Source organism: Oncorhynchus gorbuscha, unplaced genomic scaffold (genome assembly GCF_021184085.1).
Source record: "Oncorhynchus gorbuscha isolate QuinsamMale2020 ecotype Even-year unplaced genomic scaffold, OgorEven_v1.0 Un_scaffold_1483, whole genome shotgun sequence".
NCBI classification, from domain to species: Eukaryota; Metazoa; Chordata; class Actinopteri; order Salmoniformes; family Salmonidae; genus Oncorhynchus; species Oncorhynchus gorbuscha.
The window spans coordinates 15,045-34,375 of NW_025746249.1; the positions used below are offsets into that span (position 1 = coordinate 15,045).

The window sequence follows — 19,331 nt, forward strand, 5'->3', positions numbered from 1 at the left end:
GGGAATAACAGAAATCCTCTAGTCTGTAGAGGGGAACAACTGGAGAAGCGGCCACAGACTGCAGGTCGCCTCGGGTAGGCGCAGGCCGTAGTAGACAGAGACACCTGCTCACACGCAGCATCTGATGAAGGCAAAAAACACGACAGGACAGGGCGATACACAATCACAGCAAAAACACGACAGGACAGGGCGAAACGCAATCACAGCATGGTGAATACTAAACAAGGAACCGACGGGACAGGAACGGAACACAAAGGAATAAATAGGGACTCTAATCAGGGGAAAGGATCGGGAACAGGTGTGGGAAGACTAAATGATGATTAGGGGAATAGGAACAGCTGGGAGCAGGAACGGAACGATAGAGAGAAGAGAGAGCGAGAGAGTGAGAGGGGGAGGGGGAGAGAGAGGGATAGAAAGAGGGAAAGAACCCAATAAGACCAGCAGAGGGAAACGAACAGAATGGGGAGCACAGGGACAAGACATGATAATAAATGACAAACATGACATGTCCATTCACCCTCTGAATGGCACACACACAATCCATGTCTCAAGGCTGAAAAATCCTTCTTTAACCTGTCAACTCGCCTTCATCTACACTGAGTTGGAGTGGATTTAACAAGTGACATGAAAAAGGGATCATATCTTTCACTTGGTCAGTCTATGTCATGGAAAGAGCAGGTGTTCTTAATGTTTTCTACACTCAGTGTATGTTAAGTATTATGTTTACCAATAGATGGCAGTATTGACTCAATATGTAGTTTGCTTCCCACTATCCGTAGCCCTTTAATGTCTGCTTTAACCTCAAGAGGCCTCAGGTAGCTTGTGCCAGCTACATTCCTGTAATGTTATTCTAAGTTACAATGAAATACTAAAATGTACTTGGGTGTCCGGAGTCCTCGATCTAAGAAGCATCCTCAGATACGACAGTTTTCATTCATAGACATATCAGTGTACATGTTCTGCAGCAATACTATGCTAAAAATATCTCGGTCAGATTCAAATCAAATCACAACACACTTTACAGAATGAAAGAAATGAAAGAAACAGTGATTAATAAATAAAAACAGTACATACGTTTCTGAAAATGAATATACGTTAAAGGCTTTGTTTTTCTTTTAGTTTTTATTGGTGGTGAGTCATTACGGGTAATCAGGTACGGGATTTACCATCCTGAGCCTTGTTGTTCACGTCCATTTGGTTAGAGACTGTTTTGAGCTCTTGCTGTTCAGACTTTCTATTTCTCTTACTCCGTAAACATTTGAAGAGAGCAGTGCCAGGCACAGCTAGACTGGGTATCCCTGCCAGGATAAAGATTATGACATAGATCCAGGCTGGATAGGGCTTCTCCTCCAATGTAGGGAAGTTTTCCTGTAACGGAAGATGAATGGAATAAGGCTTTTAGTATGTCCGTGTTGTCACTGTAATGTACAGTACTGTACCATATGGAGATTATGTGAATAGTGAGGCTATACATGTAAATATAGACATGTGGGAAATCTTTGTTTGTGAGTAGTATGTTAAGAGGCCTAATTTGGATGTTTTGATTTCAACAGATTTATAGACTTGACAGAGCAAAAACCGTACCGATTCAGGATTCCAGGTTTTATATAGGAGCGTTTCGGTGACTTTAGTGAAAAAGTAGAACACAAAGATGACAAGCATGATGGCGGGGCTGACAAATCTCCATGTGATCTGCCAGAAGAGGTTGGGCTTGTGGCCGATCATGAACTCAATATCATCGTTGAACCTGGCACAGAGAGAGAGAGACTCAAAACGATTGTTATTATACAGTACCAGTCAAAAGTCTGGACACACATACTCATTCAAGGGTTTTCTTTATTTTTACTACTTTCTACACTGTAGAATAATAGTGAAGACATCAAAACCATGGAATAATACATATGGAATCATGTAGTAACCAAAAACGTGTAAAAGAAATCTAAATATATTTTATATTTTACATTCTTCAAAGTAGCCAACCTTTGCCTTGATGACAGCTTTGCACACTCTTGTAATTCTCTCAACCAGCTTCATGAGGAATGTTTTTCTAAAAGGCACAGTCACCTGACTTCAACACACTTGAGATGGTTTGGGATGAGTTGGACCGCAGAGTGAAGGAAAAGCAGCCAACAAGTGCTCAGCATATCTGGGAACTCCTTCAAGACTGTTGGAAAAACATTCCTCATGAAGCTGGTTGAGAGAATGCCAAGAGTGTGCAAAGCTGTCATCAAGGCAAAGGGTGGCTACTTTGAAGAATGTAAAATATAAAATATATTAGGAGTGTTGAAGACTTGTTTGGTTACTACATGATTCCATATGTGTTATTTAATAGTTTTGATGTCTTCACTATTATTCTACAATGTAGAAAATAGTCTAAATAAAGAAAAACCCTTGAATGAGTAGGTGTGTCCAAACCTTTGACTGGTACAGTACATATTATCAACACCTAGCAAGTCCAACCCAGTTTACTATGGATGGAAATTAAGCTAACCCGAGGCAAGTATTTTTCAGACCGGGCTAGTAGAAAATGTGCCAACCTGGCACACTGACGAGTGACATTTAAGGATAGTAGAATTTTATGTCTAGTAGCCCGGCTGGCCAGCACCAAAAATACTATAAAATTCTATCCAATCACAGTTTGTTGTGGTAATTGTGTGTCTTACATCACTGGGGCTAAGCTGCCTGCCATCCAGGACCTCTACACCAGGCGGTGTCAGAGGAAGGCCCTAATTGTCAAAGAGCCCAGTCATACTGTTCTCTCTACTACAACATGGCAAGCGGTACCGGAGTGCCAAGTCTAGGACAAGAAGGCTTCTTAACAGTTTTTACCCCAAAGCCATAAGACTCCTGAACAGGTAATCACATGGCTACCCGGATAATTTGAATTGTGTGCCTCCCCCTAACCCCTTTCACGCTGCTGCTACTCTCTGTTTATCATATATCTATAGTCACTTTAACTATACATTCATGTACATACTACCTCAATTGGCCCGGGCTATCTGCATTGTGTCCCACCACCCGCTAACCCCTCTTTTACGCTACTGCTACTCTCTGTTCATCATATATGCATAGTCACTTTAACCATATCTACATGTACATACTACCTCAATCAGCCCGACTAACCGGTGCCTGTATATAGCCTCACTACTGTTATAGCCTTGCTACTGTTATAGCCTCGCTACAGTATATAGCCTCACTACTGTTATAGCCTAGCTACTGTATATAGCCTCACTACTGTTATAACCGAGCTACTGTATATAGCCTCACTACTGTATATAGCCTAGCTACTGTATATAGGCTCTACTGTATATAGCCTAGCTACTGTATATAGCCTCTCTACTGTATATAGCCTCACTACTGTATATAGCCTCTCTATTGTATATAGCCTCTCTACTGTATATAGCCTCACTACTGTATATAGCCTCTCTACTGTATATAGCCTCTCTACTGTATATAGCCTCACTACTGTATATAGCCTAGCTACTGTATATAGCCTCTACTGTATATAGCCTAGTTACTGTATATAGCCTCTACTGTATATAGCCTCACTACTGTATATAGCCTCTCTACTGTATATAGCCTCTCTACTATATATAGCCTCACTACTGTATATACCCTCACTACTGTATATAGCCTCTCTACTGTATATAGCCTAGCTACTGTATATAGCCTCTACTGTATATAGCCTAGCTACTGTATATAGCCTCTCTACTGTATATAGCCTCACTACTGTATATAGCCTCTCTACTGTATATAGCCTCTCTACTATATATAGCCTCCCTACTGTATATAGCCTCTCGACTGTATATAGCCTCTCTACTGTATATAGCCTCTCTACTCTATATAGCCTCACTACTGTATATAGCCTCTCTACTGTATATAGCCTCTACTGTATATAGCCTCTCTACTGTATATAGCCTCACTACTGTATATAGCCTCTCTACTGTATATAGCCTCTCTACTGTATATAGCCTAGCTACTGTATATAGCCTCTCTACTGTATATAGCCTCTCTACTGTATATAGCCTAGCTACTGTATATAGCCTCTCTACTGTATATAGCCTCTCTACTGTATATAGCCTCTCTACTGTGGTCCTGTGGTCCTGTGGTCCTTCTGTAGCTCAGTTGGTAGAGCATGGCGCTTGTAACGCCAGGGTAGTGGGTTCGATCCCCGGGACCACCCATACGTAGAATGTATGCACACATGACTGTAAGTCGCTTTGGATAAAAGCGTCTGCTAAATGGCATATATATACATATATATATATATACTGTATATAGCCTCTTTACTGTATATAGCCTCTCTACTGTATATAGCCTCTCTACTGTATATAGCCTAGCTACTGTATATAGCCTAGCTACTGTATATAGCCTCTCTACTGTATATAGCCTCTCTACTGTATATAACCTCTCTACTGTATATAGCCTCTCTACTGTATATAGCCTAGCTACTGTATATAGCCTCTCTACTGTATATAGCCTGTCTACTGTATATAGCCTGTCTACTGTATATAGCCTCTCTACTGTATATAGCCTCTCTACTGTATATAGCCTAGCTACTGTATATAGCCTCTCTACTGTATAAAGCCTCACTACTGTATATAGCCTCTCTACTGTATATAGCCTCTCTACTCTGGATAAGAGCGTCTGCTAAATGACTTAAATGTAATGTAAATGTACTGTATATAGCCTAGCTACTGTATATAGCCTCTCTACTGTATATAGCCTCTCTACTGTATATAGCCTCTCTACTGTATATAGCCCCTCTACTGTATATAGCCTAGCTACTGTATATAGCCTCTCTACTGTATATAGCCTCTCTACTGTATATAGCCTCTCTACTGTATATAGCCTAGCTACTGTATATAGCCTCTCTACTGTATATAGCCTAGCTACTGTATATAGCCTAGCTACTGAATATAGCCTCTCTACTGTATATAGCCTCTCTACTGTATATAGCCTAGCTACTGTATATAGCCTCTCTACTGTATATAGCCTCTCTACTGTATATAGCCTAGCTACTGTATATAGCCTCTCTACTGTATATAGCCTAGCTACTGTATATAGCCTCTCTACTGTATATAGCCTCTCTACTGTATATAGCCTAGCTACTGTATATAGCCTCTCTACTGTATATAGCCTCTCTACTGTATATAGCCTCTCTACTGTATATAGCCTCTCTACTGCATATAGCCTCTCTACTGTATATAGCCTCTCTACTGTATATAGCCTCTCTAGTGTGGATGACGGATCATCACCTCAAGCTGAACCTCGGCAAGACGGAGCTGCTCTTCCTCCCGGGGAAGGACTGCCCGTTCCATGATCTCGCCATCATGGTTGACAACTCCATTGTGTCCTCCTCCCAGAGCGCTAAGAACCTTGGCGTGATCCTGGACAACACCCTGTCGTTCTCAACCAACATCAAGGCGGTGGCCCGTTCCTGTAGGTTCATGCTCTACAACATCCGCAGAGTACGACCCTGCCTCACACAGGAAGCGGCGCAGGTCCTAATCCAGGCACTTGTCATCTCCCGTCTGGACTACTGCAACTCGCTGTTGGCTGGGCTCCCTGCCTGTGCCATTAAACCCCTTCAACTCATCCAGAACGCCGCAGCCCGTCTGGTGTTCAACCTTCCCAAGTTCTCTCACGTCACCCCGCTCCTCCGTTCTCTCCACTGGCTTCCAGTTGAAGCTCGCATCCGCTACAAGACCATGGTGCTTGCCTACGGAGCTGTGAGGGGAACGGCACCTCAGTACCTCCAGGCTCTGATCAGGCCCTACACCCAAACAAGGGCACTGCGTTCATCCACCTCTGGCCTGCTCGCCTCCCTACCACTGAGGAAGTACAGCTCCCGCTCAGCCCAGTCAAAACTGTTCGCTGCTCTGGCCCCCCAATGGTGGAACAAACTCCCTCACGACGCCAGGACAGCGGAGTCAATCACCACCTTCCGGAGACACCTGAAACCCCACCTCTTTAAGGAATACCTAGGATAGGATAAGTAATCCCTCTCACCCCCCCCCTTTAAGATTTAGATGCACTATTGTAAAGTGACTGTTCCACTGGATGTCATAAGGTGAATGCACCAATTTGTAAGTCGCTCTGGATAAGAGCGTCTGCTAAATGACTTAAATGTAAATGTAAATGTACTGTATATAGCCTCTCTACTCTATATAGCCTCTACTGTATATAGCCTCTCTACTGTATATAGCCTCTACTGTATATAGCCTCTCTACTGTATATAGCCTCTCTACTGTATATAGCCTCTCTACTGTATATAGCCTTGCTGCTGTTATTTTTCGCTGTCTTTTTACTGTTTTACTGTTGTTTTTATTTCTTTACTTACTTTCTTTACTTTACTTACCTATTGTTCACCTAATACCTTTTTTGCACTATTGGTTAGAGCCTGTAAGTAAGCATTTCACTGTAAGGTTCACCTACACCTGTTGTATTCCTGTTGTAATGACAAGTACAATTTGATTTGATTTGATTTAATGTTTCGAACTCAACCCTGCCCATCTCACTGAATGAATGTATTACTCACCTGTCAATACCGTAGAGTAACGTAACCCCCAACATCTCACAGAATGAATTTATTACTCACCTGTTAATACCGTAGAGTAACGTAACCCCCAACATCTCACAGAATGAATTTATTACTCACCTGTCAATACCGTAGAGTAACGTAACCCCCAACATCTCACAGAATGAATTTATTACTCACCTATCAATACCGTAGAGTAACGTAACCCCCAACATCTCACAGAATGAATTTATTACTCACCTGTCAATACCGTAGAGTAACGTAACCCCCAACATCTCACAGAATGAATTTATTACTCACCTATCAATACCGTAGAGTAACGTAACCCCCAACATCTCACAGAATGAATTTATTACTCACCTGTCAATACCGTAGAGTAACGTAACCCCCAACATCTCACAGAATGAATGTATTACTCACCTGTCAATACCGTAGAGTGACGTAACCCCCAACATCTCACAGAATGAATTTATTACTCACCTATCAATACCATAGAGGTACACAACCCCGACCATCTCACAGAATGCAATGATCAGCAGAGGAATGGACCCGCCATAGCTGTCAAAGAGGGACAGCCAGTAGTTCCCTGAGCCTTGGACAAATATTAATCCAACAAGGCAGCAGAGGACACATGTTGTCCCTGTAACAGAATAAAAACATGAGTTAAAGATATTTAATAAAGAGGTTTCAATCTCTCAACATTGGAGAAAATAGGTCCGGATTGCTCTTGTCCAGAAACAGACTGGCCATGGGGCAGTTCGGGCAAATGAAAGATAGACTGATCCATCTTTAGACCAGTGTGAGATTTTGGTCCGAAGGAAATTAATGGGCTGGTGTGTTGTCTGAGCTGATGTACGGTCCCAGTCTTTCCCAGCTCTTGTCTCACCTGTGGTGGTCTCCTTGGGCCAACTCTTGGGGAAAACCCCCAGGTCCTGAAGTGGTACCAGAACTCCTTCAATATTGCCAAACATGGAGGACAGGCCGAGACAGAAGAGCATGGTGAAGAACAAGACTGACCAAACAGGAGATGCAGGCATGTTAGTGATGGCCTCTGTGAACACGATAAAGGCCAGACCAGTTCCTTCAACCCCCTGCATCAGGACACATAGAGAAGGAATTAGAGCCTGTTTTTAAATAACATTGTGTTACTACACTGTATAGGACTAGGATATTCAGTGTATAGATCCCTTTGGGATTGCCATTGCCATATAGTCAAGCTAAAATAATACTCTTATATTGTCAGTATTTATACGATGAAATGAAAAGCTTGTGGAGCATGTATGTAAGAGACCTTAGCTTAGATTTAAAACTCTGGTTTCCCATTCACAGATTAGGCCTACTGCTGGACTAAAAATCACTTTCAATGGAGAATCTCATTGAGCATGCTTTTCAGTCCGGGACTACGGTTAATCTGTGTCTGGGAAACCAGCCCTAAAAGTCATACCTCGCTGAGGAAAGTGTTCAAGTCACAGGTCTTCAAGTTGAGTCCCTGAATGACTTCTGAATGTGTTCCATTGAGACTCTGGAGAACCTGATCATAGTTGCTTTCAGTGACGTTTCCCTCGGGGAGATCAAATGTATTCAGCAGCACCAGGATATTTCTACAGAATCATTGTGGAAAATGAGGTGACGTCATGGCCTCTTTCGTAGTAACATTACATCTATGTCACATCAGCTATCATACTGTCATATCAGAGGTAGGGGGCACTGTTGGTACATGTAGGGTGGCAAAATTCCCAGATTTGACAGAAATTGTGGTTGGAGGATTCCCAGATGTCCTGCTTATCCCATCCTGATTCCACGACTCTTCCAACTGGGATTTCTGAAAAACCTGGGAATTTTGGGAAAGGTGACGAATTTTGGCAACTGTACTCATATCATTTTGGATGCAGTGAGTACTGTAGTAGGAACATGTCGTCTACAGAGACGGGTAGATTCCTACCCGCCAAGACAGTTGTCAAATCTCTCTGTGGCTCTGAAGCCAATGATGGTGTAGATGACTATTGCAGCGTAGATGGAGGTGAAGCCATTGACGGCAGAGATGATCACTGCATCCTGTTCACAGTTATTACTGGGGATCAAAAACAACAACGTCCTGCTCAAATCAAATCAAATGTATTGGTCACATGCACATGGTTAGCAGATGTTAATGCGAGTGTAGCGAAATGCTTGTGCTTCTAGTTCTGACCGTGCAGTAACAGCTAACAAGTAATCTAACAATTTCACAACAACTGCCTTATATACTGTACACAAGTGTAAATGAATGAATAAGAATGTGTACTATCATGATGTTGCCCTGTTGGTGAGGTTTATGACCCCCATAAATACCTTCCCCCCTTTCCTCTCTCTACTCTACAGATGTGACTGTTGGAAAGCCCTTTGTTAACATAGAGAGAGTCTGGTAACATCAAAAAGGGTGGGGAACAGAACCATATTTCGGTAATCCAACCAGCTGAAAATATGCATTGGTACTTAAAGAATATGATGTCAGATCAGTTGTCATCTGAGACATTGTTACTGATGACAGGATGACATAAACTGTATCTTGGAAATTCTACACATCCTAGTTATCATGAGAAAATGAGAGAATGGTTTTTATAAAGTAACAATTCTGCTCACTCAGTGCCCAAGTGAACAGACGTTGGTTGTAAACTATGAAACACACCCTTCTCTCCCACCACTACATAAGGCCCTTTACGAAAATGTAACGTTGTTGTTCCCAAGGATGTGAGGACTACTGTCCATACGTTAAAAGGGCTAATATCAACTACAGAACTAAGCCAACCTCAGCGTGAGCTCTGGTTGCAAACGGTTGAACGACAATAAACGAATGAAATTAGCATCGTGTTCCCGGTGACGTGAGGACTGCTGTCCATACCTTAAAAAGGGTGAATTTCAACTTGGAGGTGACGATCGACACGCCGGAAGGATGAATTTCAACTATACCAGCCAGAATATAGCATGATCGTATAGTATGGCAACCTGGTATGAACTTTGAACTCTTACTTATTAAAGAAGTGATACCTCCTAGCCGTTGAGTTAGCAGCAGCAGCTGTTAACATGGGCCAGGAAAGGACGGACAAAGTATTTGTTCTACCACACGACGACAGTCCTACAACAATGTATCCACTTTACCACCAGACATTCTTCAGAGGACAAGAGATCCCTGCTGGGCAACCCAGCCGTCCATCTACGACCAATCTATTGAAGCGCAGGTCAGAGTAAATATTTCTTGCATTTTCCTTCTCCAAATGAGCGGTTATTTGGAATGCATAAGATTCTGTATTTACGATAGCATAGCTTCACGAGGTGCGATAGCGACCCAAACCTTTTGTTCCTCAGTCTTCCCCCGCTTTCATTCAAACCCAACCCTCTTTCTTTGTGTAACCAGCCGTCATATCGGTTCCGTCCACCAGGGACATTTTCTTGCATGACTTAATTAGTAATCAATGTATGATCCGTCCTGTGTATATGTAATTCTGTGTGATTATTTAGGTATTTAGTAAATAAATAATTAAATCAAATTTTGTATTGCTGATTCAACTTGTTAGCCAGAGTTCATGAAGATAACCAAGAATTTACGATGTTCAGATGAGACTGAATAAGGTGACGATTAATGATGGACTGCTATTGAGGTAAAATATTACCAGGTCTTTAAGGGTTTATTCTGAAGATAACAGCTCTCTTAACATTATTTCGTGGTGCCCCGACTTTCTAGTTAATTACATTTCCTACCCTCACCACCTGGGGGCGTCACGTCAGAAAGTCCAGGACCCAGTTGCACAGGGCGGGATCGAGACCCTGGTGCTGAGACTGAGCATGTCCTGATATGGACACCATAACGCTCTATTTTAGCACAGTTGTCGGGCTTTATAACACAATTCAAAAGTGTCCCAATACAACATAGTAAACCACTTTTTTTCCTAAAATATATAATACATTGATTAAACAATAGTAGTTTAGATGGTTGATTGTGACTTACTGCACAGAGTTGTAGCTGGAAAAAGAGATGAGTCCACCAAATGCTATGGAGAAGGAATAGAACACCTGGGCCCCTGCATCCAGCCAGGTAGTTGGGTTGGTCAGCTCTGTCAACTGGGACAACAACACAACGTTTTGTCCCATGAATCAGATTTACCTGATTTATATATGACCTATTTACCTGATTTATATATGACCTATTTACCTGATTTATATATGACCTATTTACCTGATTTATATATGACCTATTTATCTGATTTATATATGACCTATTTATCTGATTTATATATGACCTATTTATCTGATTTATATATGACCTATTTACCTGATTTATATATGACCCATTTACCTGATTTATATATGACCTATTTACCTGATTTATATATGACCTATTTATCTGATTTATATATGACCTATTTATCTGATTTATATATGACCTATTTACCTGATTTATATATGACCTATTTACCCGATTTATATATGACCTATTTACCTGATTTATATATGACCTATTTACCTGATTTATATATGACCTATTTATCTGATTTATATATGACCTATTTATCTGATTTATATATGACCTATTTACCTGATTTATATATGACCTATTTACCCGATTTATATATGACCTATTTACCTGATTTATATATGACCTATTTATCTGATTTATATATGACCTATTTATCTGATGTCAGTTCAGGGATGGGTTTACATTTCTTTTAGAGTGAGGTTTTTTGTGAAGTGTAACAGTGTCCCAAATGGCATCCTATTCCCTGTATAGTGCACTACTTTTAACCAGGGCCCATATGGTTGTATTCAAAAGTAGTACACTATATAGGGAATAGGTTGCCATTTGGACCACAACACTTGACTTACGTTCGGGGTGAAGAGAAACACAACTCCACTCAAAGAGCCTTTCAAAGTCAGACCTCTGATCAGGAAAATGCTCAACACTACGTAGGGTAGCGTTGAGGTGACATACACAGCCTATGAGGAGAGGGGAGACAGGGATTTCATTATAAAACTACCTTTATGCTATTTTATTTGTCAATTTTCAAATGTTCATCCATTGTTATTGATCATAAGTGGATATAAATGTGAACGTTAACATGTAGTCCTCATCTCAGATAGATTGAGCTGCTCTACCTTCCCAGTGGTCTCGATGCCTCGGATGATGCAGATATAGAGCACGGCCCAGGCACTGACCAGACACAGCACCATCCACCACTGCAGACCCCCGTTCTCACCAATGTCTGGGGTGGTGTTCAGGGTCTCTCTGTACCAGAAGTAATCCACTGGGGAGCTCTGCTCACACTCTGACACCAGGCCTGGGACAATTAGGGAAATCATTTACAAATAATACATTATTAGAATTAGACATACATGACTGGATGATTCAAACATTGACCCGGGCCAATAGAGCTTTGGTCAAAAGTATAGCATTATAGGGAATAGGGTGGCATTTAGGATGCAGACCATGTTCAGCCATAGTACATGTACAGTATCTCCAGATTCCATAACAAATGTACTTCTTCCTTGTAATATAGCTGTCATCCTGAGTGTGAAGCATGTTTATCAGGGTTGAGGTCAATACCATTTCAATTCAGTTCATTAATTCAGAAAGTAAACTAACATTTTTCTCACTCCTCTATGAAATATCTGTTGGCTTTCTGAATTTTCTGAATTTGAAATGGAATTGACCCCTGACCCCGATAATGTCTCAAATACTATACAGTACATCTGCGACACTCTGTTGTCATCTATGCATAGACACTTTAATAAGTCTACCTACATGTACATACTACCTCAACTAACCGGTGCCCCTGCACATTGACTCTGTACCGGTACCCCCCTGTATATAGTCTCGCTATTGTTATTTTACTGCTGTTCTTTAATGACTTGTTCCTTTATTTCTTATTCTTATACGTATTTCTTTTTAAACTGCATTGTTGGTTAGGGCCTGTAAGTAAGCCTTTCACTGTAAGGTCTACACCTGTTGGTTAGGGCCTGTAAGTAAGCCTTTCACTGTAAGGTCTACACCTGTTGGTTAGGGCCTGTAAGTAAGCCTTTCAGTAAGCCTTTCACTGTAAGGTCTACACCTGTTGGTTAGGGCCTGTAAGTAAGCCTTTCACTGTAAGGTCTACACCTGTTGGTTAGGGCCTGTAAGTAAGCCTTTCACTGTAAGGAGGTCTACACCTGTTGGTTAGGGCCTGTAAGTAAGCCTTTCACTGTAAGGTCTACACCACCTGCCTTTCACTGTGGTTACCTGTTGGGCCTGTAAGTAAGCCTTTCACTGTAAGGTCTACACCTGTTGGTTAGGGCCTGTAAGTAAGCCTTTCACTGTAAGGTCTACACCTGTTGGTTAGGGCCTGTAAGTAAGCCTTTCACTGTAAGGTCTACACCTGTTGGTTAGGGCCTGTAAGTAAGCCTTTCACTGTAAGGTCTACACCTGTTGGTTAGGGCCTGTAAGTAAGCCTTTCACTGTAAGGTCTACACCTGTTGGTTACAGCCTTTCCTGTTGGTTACCTGTTGGGGCCTGTAAGTAAGCCTTTCACTGTAAGGTCTACCACCTGTTGGTTAGGGCACTGTAAGGTCTACACCTGTTGGTTAGGGCTCTGTAAGTAAGCCTTTCACTGTAAGGTCTACACCTGTTGGTTAGGGCCTGTAAGTAAGCCTTTCACTGTAAGGTCTACACCTGTTGGTTAGGGCCTGTAAGGCCTTTCACTGTAAGGTCTACACCTGTTGGTTAGGGCCTGTAAGTAAGCCTTTCACTGTAAGGTCTACACCTGTTGGTTAGGGCCTGTAAGTAAGCCTTTCACTGTAAGGTCTACACCTGTTGGTTAGGGCCTGTAAGTAAGCCTTTCACTGTAAGGTCTACACCTGTTGGTTAGGGCCTGTAAGTAAGCCTTTCACTGTAAGGTCTACACCTGTTGGTTAGGGCCTGTAAGTAAGCCTTTCACTGTAAGGTCTACACCTGTTGGTTAGGGCCTGTAAGTAAGCTTTTCACTGTAAGGTCTACACCTGTTCTATTCTGAACATGTGACTAATAAGATTTGATTTAATTTGATATCTAATTTTTACCAATCTTGCATGGAGACTGTACTGAACTCTTACCTGTTAGATTGTAATTGAGGGGACATTGGCTCCAAGGCAGCGTCTCTTGGAAGGAGTTAAATAAGTACCACATCACCCAGGCCAAGATGGTGTTGTAGTACAGGCTGATCATCAAAGAAACAAACATGGACGCTATGCCTGGTAAGAACACAGAGCAGTGAGTCCATGATGACTCAAGGTTTATTGAAGCATCACGTGTAGCTCTGGTCCCGGGGCGTTTACCTGCTGCTTACATGCAGCAAACTGCACCTTATGTATTTGCCCTGGACCAGAGATAGGAAAAGTGTTGCTTACCAACTCCAGCTAAGTAGGGATGAATTGTTGACCACACGCCTAAACTGCCTTTCCTTAGAAGTTGACCAATAGCAAACTCCAGATGGAGCAGGGGAACACCTTCTAGAACCAGTAGGATCAGGAAAGGAATCATGAATGCACCTGAGAACAAAGAGGCCACAATCAAAGCTCTTAAATCATTGGTGAATATCCATGACTCTCACTGACATCTCATGACATACAGACACCTGCAGATGTAATGGAGTGTATATTACAAGTCTTCTGTATCATATATAGGGGTGGCAGGTAGCCTGGTGGTTCGAGCGTTGGGCCATTAACCGAAAGGTTGCTGGATCGAATCCCCAAGCTGATAAGGTAAGAATCTGTCGTTCTGCCCCTGACCAAGGCAGTTAACCCACTGTTCCCAGATAGGCTAAGAATTTGTTCTTAACTGACTTGCCTAGTTAAATAAAGGTTCAAATTTAAGTATGAAACACCTGTACTTGGGTTTAGAATAAAAACACAGGGCTCATCGATACACATACCTGTCTATCTAAACATACTGCCAAAAAAAGGATAGAGAGAAACAGATGGAGAGAAACAATAAAACCACTTGTGAATCACATAACACTGATGTCCTTTTACGGAGACAAGTCAATGCACCTTTTGCAGGCAGGAATGGCTGAAGTAAAGGATTTACTGTGGCACAGGATAGTGATGGTGTTGGTGGTTCAATGTTCAGGTGATTATCCCTCAGTTCACAACAAACTCTTCTCAAGGCTTTCCAGTCCATCAGCAATCTTCAGTAGATAACAGTCTTTATCTGCCTTAACAGTCCTTATCTGTCATTCGCTTGTAGTCAAGCGGTTTCTATAGAACGTGATGGGATGTTACCGTAAGTCCATTTAGGCACTCTCTCTGTATTTAGATAAGATAAGAGCGGAAGTGTTTCATTCCAATTATCACACTGGGTGGATGTTACTGGGCTAAAGCACCCTATCTACCCTGGGTCGGCACAAGAGAGCCCATATTGTAGTTACATCCTCATTAGTGTATAACCATTAGAAATAGTCTTCTCGATGTTTGCCAACAATACAGTAGATGGATATACAGTGTCTTCAGAAAATATTCACACCCCTTGACTTTCTCCACATTTTGTTGTGATACAGCCTGAATTTAATAGGGATTCAATTGAGATGTTGTGTCCCTGGCCTACACACAATACCTCATAATGTCAAAGTGGAATTATGTTTTGTGAAATTCTTACAAATGAATTCAAGCCCTTTGTTATGGCAAGCCTAAATAAGTTCAGCAGTAAAAATGTGTTTAACAAGTCACAATAAGTTGTATGGACTCTACAATAATAGTGTTTAACAGGATTTTTTTTAATGACTACCTCATATCTGTACCCCACACATATGTAAGGTTCCTCAGTCGAGCAGTGAATTTCAAAAACAGATTCAACTACATAGACCAGCGACTTTTTACAATATCTTGCAAAGAAGGGCAACTATTGGTAGAAGGATACAAAAAAAGCAGACATTGAATATCCCTTTGAGCATGGTGAAGTTATTAATTGTACTTTGGATGGTGTATCAGTACACCCAGTCACTACAAAGATGTAGGTGTCCTCCCTAACTCAGGTTGCTGGAGAGGAAGGAAAACGCTCAGGGATTTTACCATGAGGGCAATGGACTTTAACCCTCCTGCTGTGTTCCGGCCGAATTTGACCAATTTACAAGGTTTCTCTCTGAAAATGTAGTTCATTTAATCTGATTGTCATGAGGTTCCATGACTTTGTTCACACAGGGCATCTGAACACATCAAATACATTTTGGGTGTTTTATTTAACTTTTGTACACCTGTGGTGTTCCCAGTCAAAAATGGCCGGTCATTAGAAATGAATGGGTGAGACTACAATTAGTGTATAAAATTAAGTTCAGGCACATGGCCATTCATCAGATGGACACACTTCCTCTCCCAGACCCCCACATGCATATGAGCACACACACACACACACACACACACACACACACACACACACACACACACACACACACACACACACACACACACACACACACACACACACACACACACACACACACACACACACACACACACACACACACACACACACACACACACACACACACACACACACACACACACACACACACACACACACACACACACACACACACACACACACACACCTCACTCCCCTTCTTGGCTTCCATGGCAACCCCCACAGAAACCTTTCCCCAATATAATCTTTCCCCCGAGGGAACCACACCTGTTGGCATTCTCACAAGCAATTGCAACATTGTTTTAATAATATACATAACTTTTCTCTAAGCTCTGGTATATAAAGCTTTTTTGAGGCCTTGCTCACAATTCATTCTGTGGCAGCACAATAAGTCAAGGGGTATGAATACTGTCTGAAGGCACTGGAGCATCATGTGTTTGGCGACATGGGCAAAGTGCAAATGAATAACTCTATACTAACTGACAATCAGTTAGATATTTTTCCTGGGATCTATCTATAGACTGCAGGCATGTCCTCTCCATCAGTCATTGACAAGTCATTATGACTGGAGGTGTGATGTAAATCAAGCTTTAACACCTATACAAGGCCTGTCAGCATAAGTAGTAGCAATAGATTACTACATCAGCTAATGAAATGCAGTGTTTGTGGTGCTGGAGCCTCCATAGAGACAGATCACCATGGAGCCTCCATAGAGACAGATCACCATGGAGCCTCCTTGGAGACAGATCACCATGGAGCCTCCATAGAGACAGATAACCATGGAGCCTCTATAGAGACATCACCATGGGGTCTCCATAGAGACAGATCACCATGGAGCCTCCATAGAGACAGATCACCACTGAGCCTCCATAGAGACAGATCACCATGGAGCCTCCATAGAGACAGATCACCACAGAGCCTCCATAGAGACAGATCACCACAAAGCCTCCATAGAGACAGATCACCATGGAGTCTCCATAGAGACAGATCACCATGAAGCTTCCATAGAGACAGATCACCACGGAGCCTCCATAGAGACAGATTACCATGGGGACTCCATAGAGACAGATCACCACTGAGCCTCCATAGAGACAGATCACCATGGAGCCTACATAGAGACAGATCACCATGAAGCTTCCATAGAGACAGATCACCACGGAGCCTCCATAGAGACAGATCACCACGGAGCCTCCATAGAGACAGATCACCATGGAGCCTCCATAGAGACAGATCACCATGGAGCCTCCATAGAGACAGATCACCACGGAGCCTCCATAGAGACAGATCACCATGGAGCCTCCATAGAGACAGATCACCACGGAGCCTCCATAGAGACAGATCACCATGGAGCCTCCATAGAGACAGATCACCACGGAGCCTCCATAGAGACAGATCACCATGGAGCCTCCATAGAGACAGATCACCATGGAGCCTCCATAGAGACAGATCACCATGGAGCCTCCATAGAGACAGATCACCACGGAGCCTCCATAGAGACAGATCACCATGGAGCCTCCATAGAGACAGAACACCATGGTTAGACTACACATAAACTAGTGACATAAACAGCAGACATGTTTTTCACTGTTCTCATTAGTTCTGTGTTTTTATTGTATTGTAGGTACACTTTATGTACCTGATAACAGTGGAACAATGTGTGCAATGTGTAATTAGAATATGTGTTAAACTGCACCTACAATAATAAGAACACTGTAAAGTAAAGCAAAATCAGTATTTTTGTACATCAAGCAAATCAGAGAAGAACATGAGCTTTCCCTATACAAGTGATCCAACCAAACCACACCACACCACACCCCATCCAATCAAACCCCATCCAACCACACCACACCACACCCCATCCAATCCAACCCCATCCAACCACACCACACCACACCCCATCCAATCCAACCACACCACACCACACCCCATCCAATCCAACCCCATCCAACCACACCACACCACACCCCATCCAATCCAACCCCATCCAACCACACCACACCACACCCCATCCAATCCAACCCCATCCAACCACACCACACCACACCCCATCCAATCCAACCCCATCCAACCACACCACACCACACCCCATCCAATACAACCCCATCCAACCACACCACACCCCATCCAATCCAACCCCATCCAACCACACCACACCACACCCCATCCAATCCAACCCCATCCAACCACACCACACCACAACCCATCCAATCCAACCCCATCCAACCACACCACACCCCATCCAATCCAACCCCAAACCACACCACACCCCATCCAATCCAACCCCATCCAACCACACCACACCACACCCCATCCAATCCAACCCCATCCAACCACACCACACCACAACCCATCCAAAGCTTTAAAAGACTTACCCAGAAAGACTCACAGCTGTAATTGCAGCCAAAGGTGATTCTAACATGTATTGACTCAGGGGTGTGAATACTTACATAAATTGTATATTTCAACACATTTGCAAACATTTCTAAAAACATGTTTTCACACCCCATCCTACCGCATCCAACCACACTACACCCCATCCAACCACACCACACCACACCAAACCCCATTCAATCCCATCCAACCACACTACACCCCATCCAACCACACCACACCACACCAAACCCCATTCAACCCCATCCAACCACACTACACCCCATCCAACCACACCACACCACACCAAACCCCATTCAACCCCATCCAACCACACTACACCCCATCCAACCACACCACACCACACCAAACCCCATTCAACCCCATCCAACCACACTACACCCCATCCAACCACACCACACCACACCAAACCCCATTCAATCCCATCCAACCACACCAGACCACACCCCAACTAACCACACTACACTACACCACATCTAACCCCATCCAACCACACCACAAACCATCCAATCACACCACAAACCATCCAACCCCATCACAGCCCATCCAACCACACCACAAACCATCCAACCCCATCACAGTCCATCCAACCACAGCACACCCCAGCAAACCTCATTCAACCACACCACAGCCCGTCCAACACCACCACAGCACAACAACACCTACCTCCCCCATGACTCTGGCACAGGTAAGGGAATCTCCATACGTTCCCCAGCCCCACACAGAACCCCACGCAGGTGAGCATGTATTGGGTCTTGTTGTCCCATTTGGGCCTGTCTCCCCTCCCAGCCTCTTCCGTCTCCAGCTTGTCCAGCTCCTCATGGGACAGGATCCTGTCTTCCAGGCCTAGGTTGGGCAGCTGTAGTCTCATGGTTCCTCAGGTGTAGATGGCCTGGTTCAGCAGTGTGACAGGGGAGAGCTAGTCTCTAGGTAAACGGTAGCTGGTACACTAGCTGAGGTGTGGAAAAACTGGTTGCCAACTTTGCAAAACAGCCTTTCAGC

The 19,331-nt window shown here is 43.1% G+C and overlaps 1 protein-coding gene across 2 annotated transcripts; it reads right to left on the bottom strand.

Annotated features, from left to right (window-relative positions):
• Positions 1 to 725: 725 nt before the first annotated feature.
• LOC124023032 (sodium-dependent neutral amino acid transporter B(0)AT1-like) lies at positions 726 to 19,331 on the bottom strand. 2 transcript variants are annotated; one of them, XM_046337607.1, is made up of 12 exons: positions 18,996 to 19,331; positions 13,931 to 14,071; positions 13,637 to 13,774; positions 11,669 to 11,850; positions 11,399 to 11,509; positions 10,524 to 10,636; positions 8,484 to 8,636; positions 7,986 to 8,142; positions 7,428 to 7,632; positions 7,022 to 7,181; positions 1,585 to 1,747; positions 726 to 1,368 (listed from the first exon to the last, which is right to left on the bottom strand). In XM_046337607.1, the coding sequence occupies exons 1-12, from the start codon at positions 19,198 to 19,200 to the stop codon at positions 1,150 to 1,152; spliced, it is 1,947 nt and encodes a 648-aa protein (XP_046193563.1). In that variant the 5' UTR covers positions 19,201 to 19,331; the 3' UTR covers positions 726 to 1,149. The 2 variants fall into 2 exon arrangements, with proteins under 2 accessions (XP_046193563.1, XP_046193564.1); XM_046337608.1 differs by having other exon boundaries at positions 730 to 1,368; positions 8,484 to 8,612; positions 18,996 to 19,330.